The 16,698-nt window shown below is 45.9% G+C and overlaps 1 protein-coding gene across 1 annotated transcript; it reads right to left on the bottom strand.

The window, feature by feature from the left end:
• Positions 1-2,507: 2,507 nt before the first annotated feature.
• Positions 2,508-16,104, bottom strand: LZTFL1 (leucine zipper transcription factor like 1). The gene is made up of 10 exons (XM_047695918.1): positions 15,961-16,104; positions 13,787-13,911; positions 11,098-11,292; positions 10,684-10,744; positions 9,466-9,537; positions 7,776-7,841; positions 7,612-7,689; positions 4,960-5,136; positions 4,117-4,220; positions 2,508-2,957 (listed from the first exon to the last, which is right to left on the bottom strand). Exons 1-10 carry the CDS (start codon positions 15,961-15,963, stop codon positions 2,939-2,941), a joined length of 900 nt encoding a protein of 299 aa, XP_047551874.1. The 5' UTR covers positions 15,964-16,104; the 3' UTR covers positions 2,508-2,938.
• Positions 16,105-16,698: the final 594 nt, after the last annotated feature.

The following is a 16,698-nucleotide window of genomic DNA, read 5'->3' as shown; positions in this document are numbered from 1 at the left end:
AAGATTTTATTTATTTATTTGTCAGAGAGAGAGAGAGAGAGTGCACAAGCAGGTGAAGTGTTAGGGAAAGGCATAGAGAGAAGCAGGCTCCCCGCCGAGCAAGGAGCCCAATGTGGGACTCGATCCCAGGACACCGGGATCATGACCTGAGCCGAAGGCAGCGGCTTAACTCACTGAGCCACCCAGGCGCCCCCCTTCTGTCTTTATTTTTAAAAGACTTGCTTACATGAGAGGAATCAGGTCTTGAACTTCTGATGGCAAAACTTCAGTATATAATAAGCATTTAAACATAAGCCACGGAAATTGTTCACGCCCAATGTGTGCAATCCACTCTATCCAAGAGCACCTAGCATGTCAAAGTGTACGCATCTCCACCGACTGTCCCATTCAACAGAAGAGAAGTGATAGCAAAGGTTTTATGAAACAGAATTACATTCCAATGTAGAGCAATATTTCCCCAACAGTCTTATAAGACATAAGTGGGTGATCACGAGACAGTTAACAGAGTCTCAGAACGAACCACATAATGGGGAAAAAAATGAATGCTTAGATGTTGAACAGAAAAAAAAATTAGTAACAAAAGCCCTTTATACTTATTTTTGTCGACAAAAGGTCTGAGTCAAAGCATAGCAGGAGCCTTGAATTTTTAAGTTCGACCAAAGTTGCATCACGACAGCCAGGAATGTACCGTCTAGACGGCTTAGGGCCCCGGAGGGTTAATCACGGCTTCAGCCAATGCTCTTAGGAGCCCAAAATATACAGACTGGAGGGGTTTGCTTGCTTAGTCAAGTGCAATAAATCTTAAAACTAGGTAAGTGTGCAAAAAATAAATATTTAAAACTTCGTTTGTGCAAACATAGACTTATCTTTTCATTCCAAAAGAATGGCCAGCCCGATGCTGGGCAAAAGCCGAGCACAAGGTATTTAGATGCAACAGAATCATCGTGTTGGTTTACGTCAAAGAATGTCCTATATATCTTCCCGTGGGGCACAGTTAGGATTTAAGGTTTCAGAATTACTTTTGAATTTATGATTGAACAGGAACACACCATACAGAATATTTCAAAGTTGCTACCAAAAAACAAGCTGAAGTTCTCCTTAGCAATATAGCTTTCTCAACACCTCTTCCGCCCCCGTGGGCATCACATTGAGAAGATGCAGGGAGGGAATTATCAAATGGTCTCTGATGGCTCTTCTAGCATGTTCTGTTTCTGAATTATATAGAATATCCTGGTCCTTAACGAATGGGATAGATCTTTGGAGAGAGTATCAACTTGGGGCTAAAGAACTAGGCAGGTAAAAGCTCTAGAGGGAAGAGAGATTCACGAGTGACCTGAACGGTGAGAGGCAGGTGGGGAGAGATTATGCGATAGATGCCGGCCTGTTGGGATTTTTCCCTCCCTTCTCTGATTCATTCATCTTTTTAAGATTGCCTTCTGTGTCCTTTTCAGGGGAGGTCGTTGGTCTTACCCTTTACCATTTGTTCCTTCGGTGTTTTAACACAAAGCTTCTAAGAAAAACAGCAAATTCAAGGCTAGTATTACAAGTTTAAATAAAAATAATGAGCCTTATCATCTGATCAGTGAACCTTTCTTGGTGAGTAAAATCTTCATTTGTACAAGTGGGATGACCTCTCAGCAGACAGCACTCCCTTAGGGCGTGACACTCTGCTTCTGGAAATGCAAACAGTTACTTTCTAAATGTGACAGAAGTCAGTCCTTTCTTTCTGATGCATTACTGCTTTGTGTACCTTATTTTATTTACCTTTATGGCAAATCGCTGCATTACATGACTGCAGAGATTGAGGCCTCATTTTTAATGATTTATCCAAAATCACTCCAGAAAAAAAGCAGAACCAATGGAAACAGAATCAGAACCCCTTGAAAATGCAGTTACTCTAGATGCATACAAATAAACGAACAATGATCAGAAGTTGAATCTTAGGTCTGCTAACTGGTTTTATGTGGGATGTAAGTCATAATTTAAGAGAATATTCTGGACAACTGAGGTATAAAGATTATATTTATTCTGAGTCTAGGGACTTTCTCAACTGTAGAAGTATGGATGGACCTGACTTCAGCGATCCAGATTCATGACTAGGTGGGGTTGCAAAAAATGTCTGCATGGGGGTTGGGGGGATGCGCCTGGGTGGCCCAGTGCGTTAAAGCCTCTGCCTTTGGCTCAGGTCATGATCCCAGGGTCCTGAGATCAAGCCCCTCATCGGGCTCTCTGCTTAGCAGGGAGCCTGCTTCCCCCTCTCTCTCTGCCTGCTTCTCTGCCTGCTTGTGATCTCTGTCTGTCAAATAAATAAATAAAATCTTAAAAAATGTCTGCTCGTCCTCTGATAAGTACAGCGTTTAGCTAGAGAGACTGAAGTTAATCAGATCCTCATGTTTGCTATTAATTTTCCTTATAATTGATAAAAATGCCACCTATAAAAGTTAGTAGGCACATTTTCAGTGCATTCGTATTTTAAAATGAAATAGAGAAAATGAACTTGATTTTGGGAAAAATCAGGTTTATTTGCAGTAACTCTCTTTAGTAACTGTATTTTTGCTCTGGGGAACGTATAAGAATAGACAACGCTGCTCTCACATTTGAAACGGGTGCTTTCATACTAATGCAAACGGCTAAGACTCTTCTTCCTACTCTAACCATCTCTTCTTGACTAATAAAGAATTCTCACTGCATCGGAACGAAGACTCAGGAGCGCTCAGAGGGCTCTGGGAGGACCGGCCAGAGTCGGTCAGTAGGTTCCCCTCTTCTCAATTAGGGAACTGGAACGGGAAGTCTCGTTCTAAATATTAGAAGCCAAGTCTATATATTAGAAAAATAAAGAGAGGGAATATAACAAACTCCTTCAAAATACATGCCTGAGGGGCGAAACGGCTTGTGCTTTCACGTGCTGGCGGCTTCCAGGAGAAATCTTCTTCGGGTTTTAATCTTCAGGTTCGTACCTGCAAAGAGATGAAAATTCTGTTAAGACCATAAATAATGACATGATACTCTTTGTTGCTGTCATCGCTCCCCAGTGAGTTGACCCACCAGCTCTCCAGCGACAACCCCAGTCACAGTGCATTTTTCACTTAGAATCACTACAGGGTGAAGTCAGAGACCGCCATGGCACCGTGCGGGGCTCCCCCAGCAGCGATGAAGGACCAGGGAAGTGCGAGGCCACCTTCGGACTCCGAGTCTCTGGAGCTGGCATTTAGACCCATGACAGCTGAGGACAGCAGAGACTCCATAATATCTGAGTCGTTGGATGGTCACAAGGTGCTGATGGGGCGACGCGAGGACAAGGTTAACAGACCCCCCCCTTCTCTACAGATGAAGTGCATCTGGGATTTACTTCCTCACTCTGTCCGCCCCCGGAGCCCTGATTAAGGTAAGAGGGCTGCGGAGTTTCCAGAGCAAACTGTGGAGGACAGACATGAGCCCAAGGAGCGGAGCACACGTGGGCCGGGAGGACTGGGGTTGAGCTGTGACTGTGTGGCAGGTGTGCGGCCGCAGGGTCCCCGCTCTGGGCGCTGAGCTCCGGTAATGGCACACGTCCCTCCCCGTCCCAGGGCAGCGCACGGCTAGGGACCCAGTGCTCCGCGGCGCATGGGGCTCTAAGCCAGGCTGGCAAGGGCACCCACTTGCAGGGACCACATTCTCTAGCACCTGAACTGTCGTTGAGGGCGGGCATAGGACGACCAGGCCTTAGGCTCTTGAGGACATTCCCAAGGAGAAATGAGAAATGCCCAAGGATGCCTTGGAAGCTTGCTGGGTTTCCTTTCTGCTGTCCTGCGTAAAGGAATGCATTGCCAAGGGTAGCCTGGTGTAGACGTGTGTGTGTGTGTGTGTGTGTGTGTGTGTGTGTGTGTGCGCGCGCGCGCACATGGGCGCGTGCGTGTAGGTCTAAAGTCCCAAGGAACCTATACCGAAGCCTTCAAGGGTAGTGCGGATGGCCTGGCCAGACCTCCTCCATGTTCCTCAAATGCAGCCTTCTAAACTAGAGGACACCAAGCACCCCAGGCCTGGCCTCTCTGGACAAAAACTGAGATTTAGTGACGAACACACAGCGATCTGGCGGTGGGACCAAACCAAGAGCCACACAGGATCAGCAAGGCTTACTTGGCCAGTCTTCGCCTCAGGTCTTTGATTTGGTCATTCTTCTTGGTGAGAATCTCTTTCATGTTTCGGTAAGCTGCTGTTTGTTGGAATTTCTTCTCTAATTCCTGCACAGTGAAAAATGTCGGTCCGTTAGTACGAAACGGAGACAGAGAGAAATAACACATCTCATAAACATGTATACTTCTGCTCTAATTTTACTAATACTTTTATATTATTTTTGAATTTCTTTTTAGAATATACTTACATAAAATTAAGACTGCAAATTTTAAAAATACATTCCTCCCAAGAAAACAGCAACATTGTCAGCATGTAACTAAGGACAATGAGAAATCTGTTTGAAATGGTAAACTAATTCTCAGGTGAAATACACATGATCTTTCCCCAGAATCCCAACATGGTATCAGTATTCTAGGAGGAGGATTTTTCGTTCAGTTATATTTTAGCTCCCATATGCTTAAGAGTCTCATCCCTAAACTGAAGAACACGGTTCTCTACATATTTCATAGAAATTAAAAACAAGGGGTAGAATCCTTTCAAGAGAAGTCAGCCATCCCTGTGCTGGGCTGTAGGGGGCCGGGCAACATGGGGGTGCAGGGCCGCTCACATAAGCTATCCGTGGCTGAGTCTCTGACCATTCCAAAGGGAGGAGTGGCAATTTTCTATTATCATAGATATCTTAGTGTCAAACACAGAAGGAGCTCAATGCCCAGAAATGATAATTCTCGAACACATATTGGCCAATACCCTGAGAAAAGGTAAGGAAAATCTATGGCTGGCCTCCAGCATGGGTCCCTCGGTGACCCCTGTTCCTCAGCGAGGTAGACGCACACAGACAAACCTGACCTTTTCAGCCATGCTCAGCTGCTCCTGAACCCTGAGTAGGTCGTGCTTGGCAGTCGCCAGATTCTCCTCCAGGGACTTCTGGTTTTCTGTCTTGTCGTTAAGTGTCTTCTGAAACTCACTCTTCAAAGCAGCTACTGTGTTCTCCAAGTCATTCAAGTCTTGGGCTTTTATAAAATCCTAGGAAAGATATACGCACTGACATAATTTCATGTTGACATCCCAGTTGGTGACTGTTGTACAACAGTGATTTGGTGTTGTGATAGGAATGTTGTGTGTGTGTGCGTCGGCCCCCAGACTCCCCGGCCCCCCACCAGCCTGGGTAAGCTCCTGCTCCTAGAGGGTCGCTGGTGTGCCCAGCTCACCCTCGACCCCCGTGAACCTGGCGGACACTCAGTGGTCACTCAACTCCAGACACGTAAAATATAATTTACAAATTGTTGGAATTCCAAAGAGGAACAGGAGAGAGGTGCGATCTTAAGTCCAACAAGGTTGTATGTCCCCGGGTAGGGATGGCAAACAACGTTTCGTTTTTGAAAAGTCAGGTTAAAAAAAAAAATCCTGGTGAAGAATTTTGAATGATACAGATGGAAAAATAATAAACTTACAGAGTTTATATAAAAAATTTAATAAATCTATGTCTTAGTCAATATTTACATTAAAATATGAGAGCCTAATCAATGCTTACTGATTATATGACTTGCTAAATTTATAAGATCTTAAGGTTTTTTCTTTTGCATTAATGTGACAGGCATGTTTGTACACTCTGTCAGCTGGATCTTGGCTGGATGACTGGATAAATTTGTAATAGAAAAAAGTTGCATTACTAAACAGGAAAATAGTCTCTAATTGCTAAACGTGAAGGAGAAGCAGTATTACCAACAAAATTCCTCACTCATTTTTGAAATCTGGTCTTTTAAAAAGATTTTACTTCATCACAGCTAGTGAAAGCATGTACACATTTTGCTTTTGCTAAAGTCTGAAAAGTAAAATTGGAACAAAGTCCAAAATGGCTTTAAAAACAAGTTCATTATCTAAAAATGTTTGCAACAGTTTTACTTTTGAGAAATTAGAAAGCCATTCTGAAGTATGTAGCTCTGTGTTTTATAAATCTATGGTCCTTTAAATAGCATTGAAAACCATATTTATTTTCCTGTTTTTTTTTAAGTCATCTAAGAATTATCTTCCTATTTTTATTTTTTTTTAATATTCCTATTTTAAAAATATCTACAGACGAAATGATGTAATGTCTGAGATCTGCTTCAAAAAAACATGGTGGGAGGGGAGAAGAAGAGGTAAATGGGGAACCAGACTGGCCAAGCCCTGGTGATCGGTAAAGCCGAGTGACAAGTACCCGGGGTGTACTGTCCTAGTCCCCCTACTGTTCTGTGTGTTCGAATTTTTCCATAAAAAAGTGTAACAAGAGGGATGCCTGGCTGGCTCCGTCGGTTAAGCATCTGCCTTCGGCTCAGGTCATCTCAGGGTCCTGGGATGGAGCCCCACGCAGGCTCCCAGCTCAGTGAGGAGTCTGCTTCTCCTTCTCCTGCTGCTCCTCCCCCAATTTGTGCTCACTTGGCTCTCTGACAAATAAATAAAATCTTAAAAAAATAAAAAAAACTGTTAACAATAGAAGTCTAGCAAAGTAAGTCTGGGGAGTGTTTAGCAGACACCGGCAAGGACAGTACAACCACAGGAAAAGCCAGAGCCACCCTGCAAAGCCACGTACATGGCCTGGGGACAGGAAGTCTTTTCCAACATCTAGTGCAGACGGGAAGGCCATGGGAGACAGAACTTTGTGAGAACTTCCAACAGCAGAAGCGAGCCTCACTGACCCACCGAGACAGGCCTGGAGACCCAGCCCTGTGTTTCAGCGTACATGAGCCCCGCCAGACATGGGGGATGTGAAGATGCAGACCCCGTAAATTCATTCTCTTTTGTCATTCTCACCGAAGGCCGACTTCACTAATAATGAGTTCTGTATAATAAAACCAAATACACATCCAATGAACTAAAAAGTCTTTCTTTCTTCACTTCCTTTCCCCCCATTGTAAGTGCAATGTCACGGTAAAAGGGGGAGGAACTTAAAACAAAACAACTTCAGCATATCTGTGTGCTAGGGGGCTCTGGGGACATGGGGAACATGTGAGCTGTGTCCCTGCCTCAGCGAGGCCCCTCACCCCATCCTTTCCTGGATGGGGGTGTCCCGAGACAGGACAACAGTGGCACCCTTCTCAGGGAGTGGAAGGGAAGGGCCATAACAAACAGTAACTAAGACTTCTTTTTAAGTAGCTCCATGCCCTTGTGGAGCCCACTGTGCAGCCCAAGGCAAGGCTCGAACTCATGACCCTGAGATCAAGACCTGAGCGAGATCAAGAGTCAGACGCCCAACTGAGCCACCCAGGCGCCCCTCAACACTTCATATTAAGTTTGTAACTTTATTCTACTTGAAAAATGTGAAAAAGAAAGCTAAAAGTTATTACACCTTTTTTTAAAAAATTAAAGTATAATTGATACGCGCAATGCCCTATCATTTTCAGGTGACCAACACAGTGACAGGATTTCTGTGCCGTACACAGGGACCCCCATGATTGGTGCAGTGACCCACTGTCACAAAGCTATTACAGTATTACTGCCTACCTTCAAAACTTCTCTCACCTTTTGATTTCCCTGGTCGAGCTGTAAAACCTGCAGTGCTCTTTCTAGCTTTGACTTCTCATCTAATGCATGCGTTGCCTATAATCAGATTTAAACAACACACATTCAATATTCAGTCCGTAGGCAATGCTTCCAATATTTTTGTCAAAGTACTTCTCAGTTACCTGCATTTCAATGGTCTTCAGCCTTGACTTCAATTTCTCGTTCTCTTCTTGAAGTCTGGAAATTTCCTTTGTGAGTAAATTCAGGTTTATTACTTTTTTTATTTTTTTTTTAAGATTTTATTTATTTATTTGACAGACAGAGATCACAAGTAGGCAGAGAGGCAGGTAGAGAGAGAGGAAGGGAAGCAGGCTCCCTGCTGAGCAGAGAGCCTGATGTGGGGCTTGATCCCAGGACCCTGGAATAATGACCCAAGCCGAAGGCAGAGGCTTTAACCCACTGAGCCACCCAGGCGCCCCAATTCAGGTTTATTATTTTAACTGTGGTATTTTTAATACTTGAAAGTGTTTCACCTCAAAATTGAATTGCAAATTTAAGTTTGTTTGTTTGTTTATTTGGCAGAGAGAGAGAGAGAGAGAGAGATAACAAGAAGGCAGAGAGGCAGGCAGAGGCAGAGGGAGAAGCAGTCTCCCTGTTGAGCAGAGAGCCCAATGTGGGGCTCGATCACAGTACACTGGGATCATGACCTGAGCCGAAGGCAGCCATTTAACTGACTGAGGCACCCAGGAGCCCCCAAAATTAAGTTGAAATTATAGAACAGCTTGAACACCTGTGTGTTCTGGTTGCTGGTGCGATTCTCGTCCCACCCAGCCCACTGGTCTCCACACTGGTGCGTCACTTGCGGCTCTAAGTCTCTTCCTCGGTCTCTCAGGCTCCCTTCAGGCCTCTGTCCTCAGCCCTCTCGTCCCACCTCTCACTCAGCTGATCCTGCCACTCTTGGGTCTTTTCCTAGCTGACACAGCACGCCACAGGTACTTATCCTAAAACACAGTTTCTATCAGTGCCACACTCTGCCCAAGACCCTAGATGCTTCTGCCTGACCTGAGGCCACAGGCCTTTGCTCCAAGCAGCTCCATCACGAGAGTCAGCTGTGAGCCCAGTCGTCTGCCTCCCTGAGCTCCAACACACACATCGGCCCTATCAGAGAGCACGGACTCTGTGCCAAGTCAGAGCACTCTTCTTTCTGCCTCTCACAGCTGCCCACGCCACTGCCCTGTCTGCCATGCTCCCGTTCTTCCCTCTGACAATTTCATCCGTCTTCAGCCTTCAGCCCAGCTCAGGGACCACCTCCCCCCAAAGTCTGTCCTCTATTGCTCATATCCTCGTGAAGTGTTTCTTCTCAGCCACCCTGGGCACACGGGTAGCAATCCCGCTTCCAAAATATTAATTCTCCCTGCTCAATGAAACGATAAGGTTTTTGAGGACAAAATACTCAGTATTATACTGCTTTTTATCTAATAACATCTAGCACAATGTTGAGAATACAGGAGCTGTGACAAATACTTGTATATTGGTAGTTAACTTTTATAAACCTCCTAATTCAAAACCCCATCCTTGCTATTGTAGATCACAAACTTCAAATGTCCATTAATAAAACACTGTCCAAAATGCCATGCCCTTCGTGTCACCACAAAACGATGAAATTAAGAGCTGCTTCAGACTTTCTGGAAGGTGAGTGCACTCTTCTGGCCCATGGCACCACGAAGCAGAACAACTATAGTGGACTGATTACCCTCAGTGGACCACAGCCCGAATCCGCCACCTCCTCCTTCAGTTTCTCCACCCTCCAGTTGTGCAGGCCATGAGAGGGCCGAGGGAGAGGGTCTGGCTTTCTTGCCACGAGGACATTACCTTGTTCAGGAGTTCCACGCTTCCGCCCTCATTAAGTGGAGCGAGTTTGGGCTTCATGGTCTCTACAATGGGCTGACACAAAATATAGAAACCAAACCAAAATCACATGTAATCACTCAACACTTGCACATTCTAAGCGAAAAACACTGTAAAAACATATCCATGGGGTTGCCAACTCCACAGGGTGGGGGTTTTTGTAGGTTTGGTTCTCTGCTACACCCCAGTGACAAGGACAGTGCCTGCCCTGCGGTGCTCCAAACAGATTAGGGATGTGAGGGAACCCGTCCTCCCCATATCCTTTTAAATAAATTCAGATGGAAGGGAAAGGAGGGAAGAAAGGCAGGACGGAAGGTGCTGGAAGCTAGAGCAGATACAGACGCCAGCCTCTAGGGACAGGAGTTTTAACATGTGGGGGATGAAACAGACTTCTGCCTGAACCTGCGTCGGGGAAAACGGTCACGTGTGGCTACGCCGCGGGCAAGGAGAAACTTGCCGCAAATACCGCGGCCCTTCAGCAATACACATTAAAAACAGGTGAATCCACGCCCTCCGGCCCAGACATTTCTTAGCCAGAATTATGTTCCAAGTGAATCACTGGAAAATTGTGTTGTACGTGTCTGTTCATGGGCTCATGTCAGCACCGTTTCTCTCGCTCGGACACCAGGGAGTGTTTGTGGGGCGCCCGCCCAACGCCGTGTGAGGTGGTCACTGCAAACGATGATGCTTCTCTAAAAAGAGAAGCAGGTCAAGAGTCACTGCGAGGATTGTGTCCACTTAACAGATGGGGAAAACAGGGCTCAGCGACGAAGGCAACCTGTTCAAGGTCACCTGGCGGGAGAGAAAGGGCTAGGACCGACGCCCGCGCTGAGCGTCAACCAAGTGAAGAGTTTATAGGGCAGGGAGTAAGATGGACTGCAGGGATTCTGTGTGTGTGTGTGTGTGTGTGTGAGAGAGAGAGAGAGAGAGAGAGACAGAGAGAGACAGAGAGAGACAGAGAGAGCACACACAAGTGAGCAAGAGGAGACTGAAGCGGGTTTCCAGAGTTCCTTCCAAACTGTTCCTTTTTTTGCCTGAAAATACAAGGCAATCTGTGAGGTTTGCTCTTGAACTGAAGGCTCTTCCTTGATGGTTTTCACTTTCACCCCTGACTGCTCTGTGCAACTTCAGGATTTGAAACACCGGCTGTTCAGAAATGAACTTAGAATGACCAAAAATTACCTTTTTATTGGAAGATGTAAATTCTGCTTTTTCAAATTCTGCAACTTGTTCCAATAATTCTCTTGAAGATCAAAACAAATATGAAAAAAAAAGTTCATTTAGACTAGATCTGGACCCACACCCAGAATAAAATCACGGGTCCCAATCTACTACAACACGGCAGGAGGACAGAGCACCATGAAGGAAACTTTACCATATCCAAAATAGTTACTAATGGGAATCCAAACCACATGGACTGAACTGGAAAATTCCAGCATCCTGCACCTAAGAGACCACTCGGTGACCGGATGCTTCGCTGCTGCTCCCCCCAGACTTTCTCACACGCCGGTCTTAAGAAGTGGCAAAGGCATTCGCTAACTTTTGAGATCCTGCCTGGGCCCCTCCTACCCTAACTGCAGGTACAGATGTGGGTACCTGTTTTCAAGTTCAGAGATATCGGTCTGTAGCTTGAGGTACCACTTCTCAGCCTGGGAGAAGAGCTGCCGCAGGAGCAGGACATTGGTGTGGGCTGTGTTGATGAGCTCAGACTCCACCTCACTGTAGACCACAGCCTGCAGCCCGCTCAGGACCTCGGAGACCTCGTCTACAGTGAAGGTCTCCTCCACCAGCCTGAAAAACAGCCACAGTCCCAGGCTTCAGGAGAAACAACCCAGACCATTTACGAAATACAACAAAATTAAGAAACCCACATTCACGTCATCGGAAGGGTTCAAGGGTTATAGTGGAAGTCTCTCTGGGAGCGATCTTCTTTCTTAATAAGACACACTAAAAATAACTCAAGCTCAGTTAGTTTTCTTCTAAGCTCAGGTAATCTTTGAGTCTACTTAAATGACCACGCAGTGGATGAGCACATCCTCTACTACGAGGTCCATGCTTGCAAACAGTCCCCCAAGCATTTACGTTTTTCTTTAGTTTTTCAGTTTAAAATTTTTTCTACTTTAATCTCTGCTAAAATTAGTTTTAGCCCATTTAGTGGTTTCAAAAGTCACCCGGAAGGTATAGTTTCTCTTTTCTTTCTATTATTTGTTTAGCATTTCAATAATTGCATGAACTACCCACATGAGAGTAAATGACTGTAAGAAAATCAACGGTCAATTACATGTTGCTTCTCCTAGCATTTAGGCCCCAATGAAAAAGAAACCGACTTCTCTTAGTTAAAGCTCCTCTGAGAATGACAATTACCATATGATTCCACTCATATGGGGAATTTAAGAAACAAAACAGAGGATCGCAGTGGAAGAGAGGAAAAAATAAAACAAGATGGAATCAGAGAGGGAGACAAACCATAATGGACTCTTAACCACAGGAAACAAACTGAGGGTAGCTGGAGGGGTGATGGATGAGGGAGGGGGTAACTGGGTGATGGGGATTAAGGAGGGCTCATGATTCATGATGTAATGACCACTGGGGGTTATGTGCAACTGATGAATCACTGACCTCTACCTATGAAACTGAATATGAATACCTCTGAATACAATATGTTAATTAATTGAATTAAAAAAAAAAAAAAAAAGCTCCTCTGAGCACTGACCACTCATCACATCACCAGTAGCATTAAACCTACTCTTGCACAGACAGTGTTTGGGTTTGGAGGGGGGTTCAGAGTCCAGAGTGCTAACCATTACACTATAGAACGTGGGAGGGAAGTTCAGAACCATGTTCTTCAATCCCCTCACTTTACAGATGGGAACACAGGCTCGGAGGTGGTATGCCGCTGGTCCTGCGGGGAGTGGGGTGACTCAGCCCCACATGCATTTCCAGCAATCTCAGTTAACATGCCTGACAGCTGAATCCTGAGAAAGTATCTGCACATGGCTCCTACTTCCAAGGGAAATTCAGCAGTAAAAGGGCCTCTCCCTTCCCCGCCCACCCCCACCAAGTCCCACCCTACCCTGCCCTGCCCCCGCTTCTGACCCACTCCCAGCTGCTCAGGGAATAAGGAGCAAGGCCCCCAGCCCCAGTTTTTCTTCCTCACTTCCAGAAGGACATAATGAAGACAGGGGCCACAAAATCTTATCAGAGTTATACTATACCCAAGTCAACAGTATTTGATTTACCATTCTTCAGCGTTTCATTTAGCCTGATTTTAATCAGTCTAAAAAAACCCAAAACTTTAACTATTTTTGATGAAAGTCCTTATTCAATATATTAAGAGTCTTCCTGTATTCTTTAATGGAACATACCAAATCTGCTTCAACTTTTTTTTTTTTTTTGGCAACCCAAGTTCATGACTATGAACAATTAAGGTACCCGATTTATAAAGTGAGTACTGAAGTACTTCTTCTGACTCATAGCTGGGCCAGTGAGCCTGCAGCTTTCATCAGCTGGGGGTTAGGAAACCAGCCGACCAGATTATATTCGGTAATGGCTTAGAGCTGACACTGTCTGTTACCGAGTGCGGAGCACGGCTTTGTGACACTCAGCACTCACGTGGAGGCCTTGTGCATTTCCACCTCATCGGACATTTAACTGTGCCAAAGTCTGACCCCCAAGTAGTCGTATGTCTCTTTATTACTTAGTCCTTTTCTTTTGTTGACTCCCCTGTTTTTCTCTAGATAAAACATGCATTTTCTATAGACTTCATTATATTCCATGATGGGTTCAACCCAACTAGTTATCATCTATTAACAATTTCTGTTAGTTAATGGTTTTTCAGGGTTTTCTGCTGTTTTACCCCCTTCTAATTCTTCAATATGAACTACGTAGGGGTTTTCTTGCAAACTGTCATGGCTTATGGCTCTAATCCTTTCATTCATAACTCCGGTAATTAAAGTTCTGGGATCTTTAATACAGCAAAGTGATCACTAACCTACATGCATTTCACTACTTCCTAAGGGCTCTTCTGAAACTTTGCAATCTCATAATTATCACGGGTGTATGTCTAGTAATAAATTCCTCTCACCACAACCCACTTTCTTGAATTTCCCACATCCACAAGGCGTGGTGTAGCTACTCTCAGTGAGTACTCAGTGAGTACTCTCAGTGAGTAACTGACCACAGTAATCCCAGCCATGGTCTGTATGGTCTCTGCTACAGCATCCCCACTATGGCTCCCAGAAAGGATCCATGTTTCCCTCTGGGTTTCCTTAAAGTCCTCTGATACCTGCTCTCCTTGAGATCTTGGAAGCAGGAATCTACAGTTTTGAGTCTCAGACCTCTTTTTGAACGAGCAAAACGCATGTAGTTGATAACTTCATTTTGATGGTGCTCGTTTAGGCCCAACTCTGCCTAAAAGAGAGAGAAGTAATTGTTAGTCTTGAAGATGTGATGAAGGAACCAACAATGAAAATATACAAGATATCTAGGTGTAGTGATTGCTAGATGTCCACCAAATTTTGCTCTTCCCTTCTTCCTGGGTAAATGACTGCCCAACTAGATGATGCTTCCCAGCTCTTCCTGCAACCAGGTCTGGCCACGTGACTACTGCTCAGTAATGGATGTGAGCAGAAGAGACGTGGGCCATCTTCAAAGCCTGAGCCTTCTGTTGTGGTATGTCTTTGTCACACCTATTTCTCTGGAGGGGTCGGGCAGATAGCAGAATGAAAGAGACTGGCATTCCTGATTTTGTGGAGCAGCAATGACCTACAGACCTCAGATGACTCGTGAGATGGCTGTTAAATGAGCAAAATACACTTCTGCATTCTTTACGCCACTGTTTTTGTTTTTGGTGGTTTTTTTTTTTTTAAATATCTACTACACCAACTTAACCTTACCCTAGCTAATAGAGCTTTTAAAAATGTATTTGGTTTTGAAACAGACAGTAATTGGGTCTTTATTTTAAACCAACAGAGAGTCTGACAACTATGAGCTAGAAATCGATGAAGTTTTCATTTTATAGCTATGCTGAAAAGAAAAGGACATCATGCCATTGAACATCTAATGCAGGGACTAAATGAGTCAGCAATGATCTTTTATTTTAGGAATAATGATCTATCATTTATCATAGCCTTCCTACGGGAGACTAAGATCTAAATTCCAAGCCTTTTTCAGGCTTGTCACTGTGGACACACAGGGTTGGGATGCCTCCAACACCAAGGCTAACAATCAGGAATGATCTCCTTCAACTCCCAAGTTGCTCACGGTGGCCCTTCTGCAGCCACACACCTCCTCTCTGCAGACTCGATTTCCTTAGGACATATGTCTCTAAAGGCCAGGACCCTGCCCACCCTGTTCCCCGAGGTAACCCCGTCCCCAGTACTAAGCACAGTGCCTCCAAGCAATAGATATGTGCCAACAGATGCACTTAAAAGCGTTCTTCCTTTTGAAGGTCACTTCTTCATCATGCCTTAATTGGTTCTCTTTCAGACTCCTGGAGGACTTGATTAACCAATTATTTTCCCCTCTCAACATGCTACAGGTTTCTTCTTCCTTCGGACTATGGGGAAGGCTATATATATATAAACTTTATTCATGCTTAAAAAAAACCAAAAAACCTCAAACCTGAGAATCCCTATAGCTACCCTTGCATTTCTCCATGTCCATTCTACTGTGGCAATCCCCATGCTATCCCCTAGTCCTTAAACCCATATGCTGCTCAAATTGCTCTTGTAAAGCTCACTAGCAACTTCTTTTATCTTTATGATCACCTGGGAGCTTTTACTTATTTTTTAACTTGAGTACAGCTGACCCACAATGTTAAATTCATTTCATTGCTGATGTGTTTCAGTGGCCCATTTCAATGGTGCCCCAACTCTGGTTTCAGCCCTTTTTCTGAACACCGTGCACTGCTCTAAGTAAGGCTATTTAAGCTGACATCCTATAACCGCTGGAAGGATGAATGTATATATTTTAGCACACAGGACAACTAGCCTCTTCTGAACAGGTCAAAACAAAAGAAGAAATCATTCAAGTGTCCTGGGCTGTCAAGTGGACGGTGTGGACTCTTAATGACGCTCTCACACCCGAAAGCCAGATTCCATCACGTTCTCCCTCCTCAACTCGTTATCATACATAACTGTTCATGCCGCCCAATGGTGTGCCTGCGTGTGTCTTAAAAACTTGGGGAGTTTTAGGAACGAGAAGCCTGCCCTGCGCCTTCTGCAGGAGGCCGTTCCCTCCGAGGTGTGACCTGGGCCACTGGTCCCAGGCGGGAGCGAGGAAGGACGCGGCGCCACGCGACGGAGAGAGGCTGCTCCTATGCAGGAGGGGCTGCGGCCGAGGTTAACTGAAGTCTGGGGACCAGCCGGGAGGCCCATGAGCGGGCTCACGCAGCCACGCCCTCCCTCGGCCCCGCTCTGCATCTACTCCGCGCTCTGTGGCTCCCGGCCGGCTACTCACCATGGCGGCGGCGAGAGTCGCAGCCTAGAGGAGCCCGAGAGGCCAGGCGGAGCCCCGCCAAGCCCCGGGTCGCCGCGGTTGGGCGCAGAAGATGCGGAGGGAGGGCAACTTGTTTAGAAGCCTCCGGTTGCTAATGGGAACGGAGGCACGTGGCCCTAAGTGCTACACTTTTATTGGCCCTCACGATCACTGTACAGGAAGTACAGTGTAACCGGCCAACTGCCGCATGCGCACTGGTTTCCAGAGCCGGAAGTCCCACCTATCTGCGCCACGCCGACTTTGGGACCCGGCCGCTGTTGCTGGTGGTAACCGGAGAGGAGAGGCCGCCAGGACCCTCACGTTCAGGGGCGCTCTGGAGCGTCGGAGTTTGGGTTGCCGGGAAGGGCTGTCCCTTCCCGGGCTTGGTGACGACGCCGGTTGGGGCTTGAAGGGCTGACTCCCCGACTTTTTAGTGGTCTCAGGGGGCCTGGGCGTGGGTGGCCGGACTGATTCCTCTCCAAGGCCGGCAGCTCCTGCTCTGCCTGATGCCACGATAGACTTTTGAATAGCGGTCTCCCCGCCCAGCTAATTCCCTCCCCCCCCCCCCGCCCTTACAGTCTTGTTTTATCCTTAAAAATTAAACGCGACGGGTCCCTGGATGGCTCAGTTATTAAGCATCTGCCTTTGGCTCAGGTCATGATCCCAGGACTCAGCCCCAAATCGGGCTCCCTGCTCAACGGGAAGCCTGCTTTTCCCTCT

The sequence above is a fragment of the Lutra lutra genome, chromosome 1 (assembly GCF_902655055.1).
Source record: "Lutra lutra chromosome 1, mLutLut1.2, whole genome shotgun sequence".
Taxonomy (NCBI): domain Eukaryota; kingdom Metazoa; phylum Chordata; class Mammalia; order Carnivora; family Mustelidae; genus Lutra; species Lutra lutra.
Note: the sequence above shows the minus strand (reverse complement) of the source record. Positions and strands in the feature narration are given on the sequence as shown.

Coding starts and splice junctions, on each gene's coding strand:
- LZTFL1 (XM_047695918.1), bottom strand. Junction 11,293..13,786: donor CAAGATCTCAAGGAGAGCAG/GTATCAGAGGAC, acceptor GCTGTTTTTCAG/GCTGGTGGAGGAGACCTTCA. Junction 9,538..10,683: donor TTACATCTTCCAATAAAAAG/GTAATTTTTGGT, acceptor ATTTTGTGTCAG/CCCATTGTAGAGACCATGAA.